At 42.8% G+C, this 9152-nt stretch overlaps 1 protein-coding gene across 1 annotated transcript; it reads right to left on the reverse strand.

The window, feature by feature from the left end:
• Positions 1–577: 577 nt before the first annotated feature.
• Positions 578–2049, reverse strand: LOC118081018 (olfactory receptor 5AR1-like). The gene is made up of 2 exons (XM_088656575.1): positions 1439–2049; positions 578–908 (listed from the first exon to the last, which is right to left on the reverse strand). The coding sequence occupies exons 1-2, from the start codon at positions 2047–2049 to the stop codon at positions 578–580; spliced, it is 942 nt and encodes a 313-aa protein (XP_088512701.1).
• Positions 2050–9152: the final 7103 nt, after the last annotated feature.

Here is a 9152-nt window from a genome sequence, read left to right on the forward strand (position 1 = left end):
TGATGCACCGGCCAATGTGTGCAACATGTGCACCTTCATCATACCTGTGTCGGAAGCTCCCAGCATCTACTAGAGCAGGCATGGGAACCCGTGGCCCTCCAGATGTTCCTGGGCACCAAAATGGACAATGGTCTTGGATGATGGGAAGTGTAATCCAGCAACCTCTGGAAGGCCAGGGATTTTCATCCACTCCAGGTTAAATAGTGTACTTTCTGTTGTCATTCAATGGGGTGGTGCCCAGTTCTCATTCTTTCCCTTGTTGTCAGAGAACGGGCATTTGAGTTCCTCTGTGTTTCAGTAAATCAATAGCCTGTAAACCTGAAATTGTAATAGTTTGCTTGGAAACAGGCAGAATTAGTTGCACTTCATTCCAATAAAAATCGAGAGACCCAAGTCACACTTCAATGGGACCTACCTACACATAAAAAATGGAACAATCCCATTCTCAGAAATGGGAGTATGTAAAGGATTGTAGACTAAGTCTGAATGTAACCCATTCTAGAGGGAAAAAATAAAAAAATGAAAAATGAAATAAAGGGTACAGAAAGATACAGAACCATGCTTTTGATGATGAAGCTTATTGTCTCTGAGAGATAATCTTTCCCCGGACCATTCTTTTGAAAGCCTCCTTTACCTCCTTGTTTCTCAGGCTGTAGATGAGTGGATTCAGCATAGGTATTGCAAGGGTGTAAAACATGGAGATGATTTTGTCCTGTTCCACAGAATATTTTGAACTGGGCCGTAGGTACATGAAAGCAACTGTGCCATAGAAAACGGTGACGGCTGTAAGGTGGGAGGCACAGGTGGAGAAGGCTTTACGTCTGCCCTCGGCTGAGCTGATCCGAAGGATGGTGACAAGTATGTAACTGTAAGACACCAGAATACCTAGGATAGGTATTGATACAACTTGTGTGTGTGTGTGTGTGTTATACATGGAAAAGTTATACATGGGAAAGTACAGAACATCTCTATGCAGAAAAAAAGGCTCTCTGAGTTCAAAGCAGCTTACCTTAAAGTAAGCAGCCAGGACCAAACCCAAAATCTAGACAAAACTTAGTAATATGGACATTGCAGTTAAGGATGAAATAAGGCCTCTTACCTTGAAGTTTAATGGCTCTGAGTGATAGCCTTTCCCCCAAGCAGCCTTTTGAAAGCCTCTTTGACCTCCTTATTTCTCAGACTGTAGATGAGTGGATTCAGCATTGGTATTACAAGGGTATAAAACACAGAGATTATTTTGTCCTGTTCCACAGAATATTTTGAACTGGGCCGTGAGTACATAAAAACGGCTGTCCCATAGAATATAGTGAGAGCTGTAAGGTGGGAGGCACAGGTAGAGAAGGCTTTACGTCTGCCCTCGGCTGAGTTCATCCGAAGGACGGCAACAAGTATGTATATGTAAGAGATCAGTATGGTCAGGATCGTTACTAATGCGATTGCTGTGGAGAAGCTAAAATGAATTATATCAATGACTCCTGTATCTGAACATGAGAGCTTTAGGATAGGGGGTACATCACAGAAGAAATGGTTGATGATGTTGGATCTGCAAAAGGACAAACTAAATATAAATGAAGTCTGGACCGCTGCATTTACACAACTTGTTAGATACGAAACAGCCACGAGCAGATAACAGAGCTTTTTGGACATGATGACAGTATACAACAGTGGCTTGCAGATAGCGATGAAGCGGTCATACGCCATTGCACCCAGCAGGAAGCATTCACAGGATACTGCAATGCAGAAGAAGAAAAACTGCAGGGCACAGCCAGTGAAGGAAATTGTTTTGCTTTTTGCTACCAGTGTCATCAGTGTCCTGGGAGCAATGACAGTGGAGTAACCAATATCCAAGAGTGACAGGTTGCTCAGGAAAAAATACATGGGAGTGTGGAGCCTGGAGTCAATCCTGATTAATGTCACCATGCCAATGTTCCCCACCAAGATGAGCAAGTAAACCAGTAAGAACACTATGAAGAGAAGAAACTGCATACTCCGATTTTGCGTGAATCCCAGCAAAACAAACTCAGTAATTGTGAAGTTTCCCTCTTCCATTTAAGTAAGGTGTGCTCTCATCTATAAACAAAAATTCGAAAACAATGGTGAAAGAGAATTACTTCCATACTTGATATGACACAGAATAGCAAATCATCTTTCACCTTTTTCCAAACAGCAGTAGTTTCATGAGGACACATGCTTCTGCCTAGGGTGACATAGAGCTGCATAACCTTTTCTCTAGGTGTTACACATAGCAACATGTAAAGTGATATTCTCTTCTTCCTCCCTCTCTCATTTAATCAAAGGCTGTTTTTGGAGGCTACATATTGAAGCGGAGGAATAACAAGGAACTGCTTAACCCCCTCCAACCCTGGCCAGTTCATCCCAGAAATGAGCTTTAGGAACTCAAAGTTCTTACCTCAAGAAGAGGTGAGCAACCAGGAATTCTTCACTTGCTCTTGTCCCAAGGGTCCTCTGTGGATGTTCAGATTCTTCTCCACAGTCTGCTAATGGCAAATGACCAGGAGAGTTCTTGTTACCAAATGAGGGTTGGGAGTAAAACAGATTGGCACATAAATGTTCAGTCTCCTTTCCCCCATTTTTTGGGGAGTGTGTGTCTAGTTTATTTCTGAACCAAACCAATGGAAGCCATGGTCATTTCACTCATAATGTGCCATTCATATTGGCTACTGCAGATGTTATGCACTGATAGTCATCTTTACTTTATCATATGCTATATTTTTGTGGACGACAATATTTTGACCTAGCATAAGTGTAGGTTTGTCACTCATTCCTTGTTTTAACTGTTCACATTTTAGGACCTCTCATCATAATTAATAAAATATATAGCATGGACAGAGTTTTCCCATATTTTAAAGGACAGCAGAAATTTGTAATCCAATGTTATCTTGTTTTACTGAGGCATTAGCTACTCTCTGACATCAGTAAATCTTATGCCCAAATACATGTGCATAATATTGCAAACTCTGAGCTGAGATTTCAATGTTATGCAACCAGAAGAAGAAGAGGAAGAAGAGGAGTAGGAGTAGGAGTTTGGATTTGATATCCCACTTTATCACTACCCTAAGGAGTCTCAAAGCGGCTAACATTCTCCTTTCCCTTCCTCCCTCACAACAAACACTCTGTGAAGTGAGTGGGGCTGAGAGACTTCAAAGAAGTGTGACTAGTCCAAGGTCACCCATCAGCTGCATGTGGAGGAGAGGAGGCATGAACTCGGTTCACCAGATTACAAGAATTCCGGACTTAAACCACTACACCACACTGGTGTACACCAGACAAGACAGTACAGGACAGACTTAGGACCTAAGAATGCAGATTGTGCCGAGGATTGGCACAAAACAGCAGGGTAGGGAGCAATTTCAAATGAAAGGCAGGAGGGGGTGCTGAACCCTATCTCTGCTCTCCACTTTTCCACCGCAAACTCACCTGCTTTTCTCTGAGATGCAATTTGAGATTTGAAATTAAAGGCAGGATTCACCTAACCAGGCAACCTTCCCCCAACACCCCCCAGATTGGCTCAAAAGTAACCTGCAGAACAGTACACAGAGGAAAGAGGGGGGGGGTCATTTCATCTGACAAGCTGTAATGTTTGCACAGACAGAATGGTTAGAAAAGTGTGACATTGAATTGCACTCTCTTAGCCTGATTCATTTTGCCCATTCACTAAGTAGGGGTTGTTTTTTTTTTAAATGGTTATACTTTTTGACAGGAGTGGATGCTGTCTGCAAACATAGTAGCTGCTTTCCCCAAGCAGCTTAGAATGATAAATGATAAATGGAAGTGTTTGGATTCTATATTTTTTCTTGATTAGATTAGGCAAAATACCAACAGAAATTGATATGTATTTTCCCAAAGAATTTTTTTTTGAAAAAATAAAATGTTGCAAACTGCTGTGGAAATGGGGAAAACAGAATTAGTGACTGGAAAAATGAGGCACTAGGAGAAACTGAAATTGACAGATTCACCAATGTCTAATTCTGACTAGTGTCACAAGTTTTTCCACATCATCCGTATGTTTTGTTCACAAAAAGTTGATGTTTTAGAACATCCTTAATCACCCCTTGTACCATGCTACTACAGCAAAGGGAGAGCTTCATCTAGCCTTTAAAGCTGGGAAGAATTGTGCTGTTCTTCCTACTGAAAGGGTGTCTTCCCATACATTTGTTAGGCTGCTGTGCTGAATAAAAAAGGAACATGCCTGCAATGTTTAAGCTGCAAATACATTGAACCAGAGAATTTTGGAGTTGGAAGGGACCACAATGATTATCTAGTCCAATACGGCTTGAATCCACAACCCTCAGATTAAGAATCTCATGCTTTACCAACCAAGCTATCTCTTCCCTTTCACGAAAAGAATGCAGAGATATTGCATTAACCCACTTCCCTCAATGCCCTACTAATATGATGGGTGCCTTAAACTTGAAACTTAAATGTTTTATCTGAGCTGAGGTTTAAAATTAAAAAAAGTCTCATGAAAACACTGCTTGGCTAATTAGTTTCAGTCTACATTTATGGAGATCTGCTTTATCTGTTGATCTCTTAACAGTCACAGGCAACATTCAAGAGACAACATGTAGCAAAGTCTGCCAGCCATACAACTTTTGTGAACAGAAAATGAAAATAAATTCTGTATAACTGATTTGCCTTGAGATAACTGAGCTGTTCATTAATCTGTAGGTTAGAAATTAAAATTCACAAGCACTTTGAGATTTCATCAGGTTAGTCAACATAGCCCAAGTATCTTTACCTGTGAAGATGATAGATGTCATTTCTAAAGCCCCACAAATCAAGATGCGTAGATAGAACTGCCCATTTTATACTTGGTATGGTATTGCCTAGAAACCAAATCCTTGAGACATATGAATGAGAGCTGTATCATTAAAATGTTGTGTAGGACCTCTCAGCATAATCACCTGAGGACATGCTGTGTGAGAATTTGTTCTTGCTCCCACTGTTCATCCTTAATTAGTTTGAAATTAGTTTATTTGCTTCAGCCACTAGCCATAGCAATAAAATAAAATACAATATATTGAAGACAGGGGTAAAAACCTAACTATACAAAATATGTTCTGGAGGTATACATCAAAAATCAAATAAAAGATCTTATTCTAATTGCCCCTGCTAAAAATAATTGCAGTTTTTGCTGTCGCCTGATTATCTTGATCTGCTAGAAGAAAGGACACAGTAGCAATGGTTGAGTGACCTGGTATGGATAGTAGTAGATGGGTAATAACCTCACTCCTCAAAAAGGGGTATCATAGTCTATTCCCAAACTCATGAACATTCAAGCCAACCCAGCAGTGCCAAAATACTTGTCAGTGGCAAGTGTCTTATGAGCTCTCTGTAGTCTGAGTGTGCATGGTTGTCTTGGAAGATATCTAATAGGATCAGTTCTGGGGTTGCTTCTAATACCTGCTTTGTTATTTTGCAGATTTCTTGTAGGACTGATGTCCAAAAGTGTTGAATTTTGGAGCAATCCCACTACATGTGGAGGTATGTGCCTATAGTGTTAGACCTTGTGGTGCAAGCAAAGCTTGGAAGATCTTGCTGGCTGATCGGGGTGAGGATTCCAACCAGTAATTCAACTCCTGAGCTTGGGGTGCCATGGCCAATCCCCTTCCTCACACCCCTTTACTATGTTTATCCTGCCCAATGCCATTTCTGCATCTGTACAAACAACCTTCTTTTCCAAAATTCAGAGGGAGATCTTCCTGTGAAACCCCACAGGAGCATGACGAGGGCAGAACTCTGTCCCTAAGTTATATAATAATAGTAATAAATTTTTATTTATACCCCGTCCTTCCCAGTTCAAAAACCAGGGCTCAGGGCGGCTAACAACAAATTTTAAACACTTAATTGTAATACAACATAAATGCAGCATAAAATACAGTGAATATGAATAACAATTAAATTCAAGCTCAAGAATCAATTTGGGGGAAACCCATCCAATAAACATTAGATAGTCACCAGGGCGAGCTGCCTAAATTAGACCTACTTGGGCCAGTGAGGAGGCCAGGGGAGAATTAGCTGTGGGGTCCCAGAGCGGGTAATCTTCATAAAGGGGTGTGTGGAAGAGAAGGGAAATAAAAGATCAGTTTGAGTTCAAATTAAAGGTCAGGCAGAAGGAGATTAAATCCTGTAGGGCCCTAGTCTCATGGGACAGAGCATTCCACCAGGTCGGAGCCATCACTGAAAAGGCCCTGGCCCTGGTGGAGGATAGTCTGACTTCCTTAGGGCCCGGGACCTCTAAACTATGGTTACTCATGGACCTTAGGGTCCTCTGCGGGGCACACCAGGAGAGGCGGTCCTGTAAATACGAGGACCCTAAGCCACAAAGGACCAGCACCTTGAACCTGACCCTATACTCCACCTGGAGCTAGTGCAGCTGGTAAAGTGCACTGGGTGAATATGCTCCCATGGCCTCGCTGCAGCATTCTGCACCCGCTGGAGTTTCTGGGACAGTTTCAGGGGCAGCCCCGCGTAGAGCGAATTACAGCAGTCAAGCCTGGATGTGACTGTCACATGGATCACTGTGGCCAGATTGGGGCGGGAGAGGTAAGGGACCAACTGCTTAATGCGGCGAAGATAGAAAAATGTCGCCTTAGCTGTTGCTGTAACATGTGCCTCCATGGAAAGGGAGGCGTCAAGGATTACACCCAAATTCTCAACGGAAGGCGCTGGCACTAATTGGGCGAGCACAAGAGAAGAGAGCTGGTCCCTCATCCCCATGCCATCCCGATCCAGCCAGAGGACCTATGTCTTCAAAGGATTTAGTTCCATCAGCTCCCACAAAACCATCCAGCCACAGCCTCCAAGCATCTGGTCAGTGTGTCCGGGGCCGAGTCGGTGTGGCCATCCATCAGCAGATAGAGTTGAGTGTCATCAGCATAATTGGTGACAAACCAGCCCAAAGCTCTGGACAATTTGGGCAAGGGGGCGGACAAAGAAGTTAAAAAGCATTGGGGAGAGGATTGCACCCTGCGGTACTCCACACACCAAGGAATGGTGCGATGACATCTCCCTCCCTAGTGCCACCCTTTGTCCGCGACCAGAGATAAAAGAGCACAGCCATTGTTGGGCTGTGCCCTGTATCCCCACATCGGCGAGGCAGTGGTCCAGAAGATCATGATCAACCATGTCAAAAGCTGCTGACAAATCTAAGATCATCAGCAGTCCCGACCCGCCTCAATCCAGTTGTCTATGGAGATCATCCATTAGGCGACCAGAGCCGTCTCGGTCCCGAAACCAGGACGGAAACAGGACTGAAATGGATCTAAAGCCATGTTTCCTCCAAAAACCTACCAAACTGTTTAGCAACCACTCTCTCAAAACCACCTCAGGAGGCTCGAGTGGTGGTTAGGCATTGGAAATTAGCATAAATTACGTCATCATCTGCCCAGAGAGTAGTGAAATATTCTGATAAAGGTGTTGGGGGCGGAGCTTGTCCTGAGCCTGCGGAGGTCAGGGTCGTAATGCATGCCCCAACGGCAGCCACAGAAGGCGGTTCCGGTAGATGTACATCACTGGGCACCTTGCTGGTGGTTAACTTCTCACAGAGTGCAACACACGGGTTGCAGTCAGATTTAGTGGTTAGGTTCCAATGCCTAAGCCAATACTGCTCAACATCCGTAACCAATAAAGTTCTGGCCTTTTCGCCCAATTAAAATCTATACAGTGTGTCTTGTGTCTTATTTCATGGGAAGGAGGGTCATCGCCACACAATTACCTTACCCAGATACGGAAGATTCGAAACTGGGTGGTAATTGGATAGATCTAAAGGGTCTAATGAAGTTTTCTTTAAGAGCGGACACACCATTGCTTCCTTCAGCTCCCCTGGGATTGTCCCCGTGCCAAGGGACAAATTGATAATTTCAAACAAGGGGATCCTCTAGTCCTTACCCCACCAGGCAAAAGGAGTCATTTTCGGCCTAAAATAAATCCCACTGCTATTAGTGGCAATTCACACAATCCTGTGCACCAGGCTCAGAGGTTCTTTGATGTGTCCCACCATGTTGAGAAGCCTTTTCTTTCATAGCACCCGGGCTGATCCTACTGAGAGACATTCATCTGATCTCCCCCACTTTACACTTCAGATTAGCAGATAAAACCATTTTACTCTGCTAAGTTTTAGTGTGGCTTTATTTTATCCTTCTGTTGGTGTAAACTGTTTATTAACAATGAATACAAAAATTGATTTTAGCAGTTCAGACTACTTATTTTGGCTTTTTAAGATGGGAGCAACTGTGAATTAATCTGATAAATAAAGGTGAGGTATAATTTTAAAAATAAATAAAACAGAGTAACATAGTGCAGGACAAAGGAAATTCACTCACAGTCTACTTGTTCCATCATATAGAAGGAAACTGTAGAAAGAAACTTCTGTAAGTGCAGAAGACAACTGTAAACTCTGAGGACAGCCCCTGGGCCAAAAAGTCCAAAAAGCCAGCCTTGGGGCCAACTCCTAAGAAGGTCACTTAGGCTAAACCTGCTTTCTGCACCTAACCACCAAAATGATTGAATCAACCTACCGTATATTCTGGCGTATAAGATGACTGGGTGTATAAGACGACCCCCAACTTTTCCAGTTAAAATATAGAGTTTGGGATATACTCACTGTATAAGAAATACGACCCGGCGTATAAGACGACCCCTGACTTTTGAGAAGATTTTCCTGGGTTAAAAAGTAGTCTTATACGCAGGAATATACTGTATTTACACACTATGGGCTACAACTGCCACTCAGCAGGTGTAGGGAAAAAGGCAACTCACCAGGCTGCTCACAAAAAACAAATCCACATTTTTATCTATTGGAAACTCAAACTCATCTTGAAGAGGAAATGTATTAATCTGATGAAATCTTTACTGTCATCCTTATGAAAGCATCTTTCACATCTTTATTTCTCAGATTGTAGATCAGTGGATTTAGCTTCATCCCTGAGGACAAACTCATCCATTGTCTCCCAAGACACACAGATGCCAGCCAACCATGCTATGTACTGTTAATGGCACCTACTGACTATTAAGTGTAGAATGGGCAAAAAAGCAACCCATCAGGGCAATCACACACACACACACACACACACACGCCTTCTTGGTTATTCTCTATTGGAAACTCAAACTCATCTTGAACAATAACTGAC

This window comes from Zootoca vivipara, chromosome 1 (assembly GCF_965207765.1).
Source record: "Zootoca vivipara chromosome 1, rZooViv2.hap1.1, whole genome shotgun sequence".
Taxonomy (NCBI): domain Eukaryota; kingdom Metazoa; phylum Chordata; class Lepidosauria; order Squamata; family Lacertidae; genus Zootoca; species Zootoca vivipara.

Bases quoted from the DNA above. Each gene is read 5' to 3' on its own strand.
- LOC118081018 (XM_088656575.1), bottom strand. From the start codon at position 2,049: ATGGAAGAGGGAAACTTCACAATTACTGAGTTTGTTTTGCTGGGATTC. The intron at 909-1,438 runs AATCGCATTAGT...CACACACACACA, and splicing joins CATTTTAGCTTCTCCACAGC to AGTTGTATCAATACCTATCC.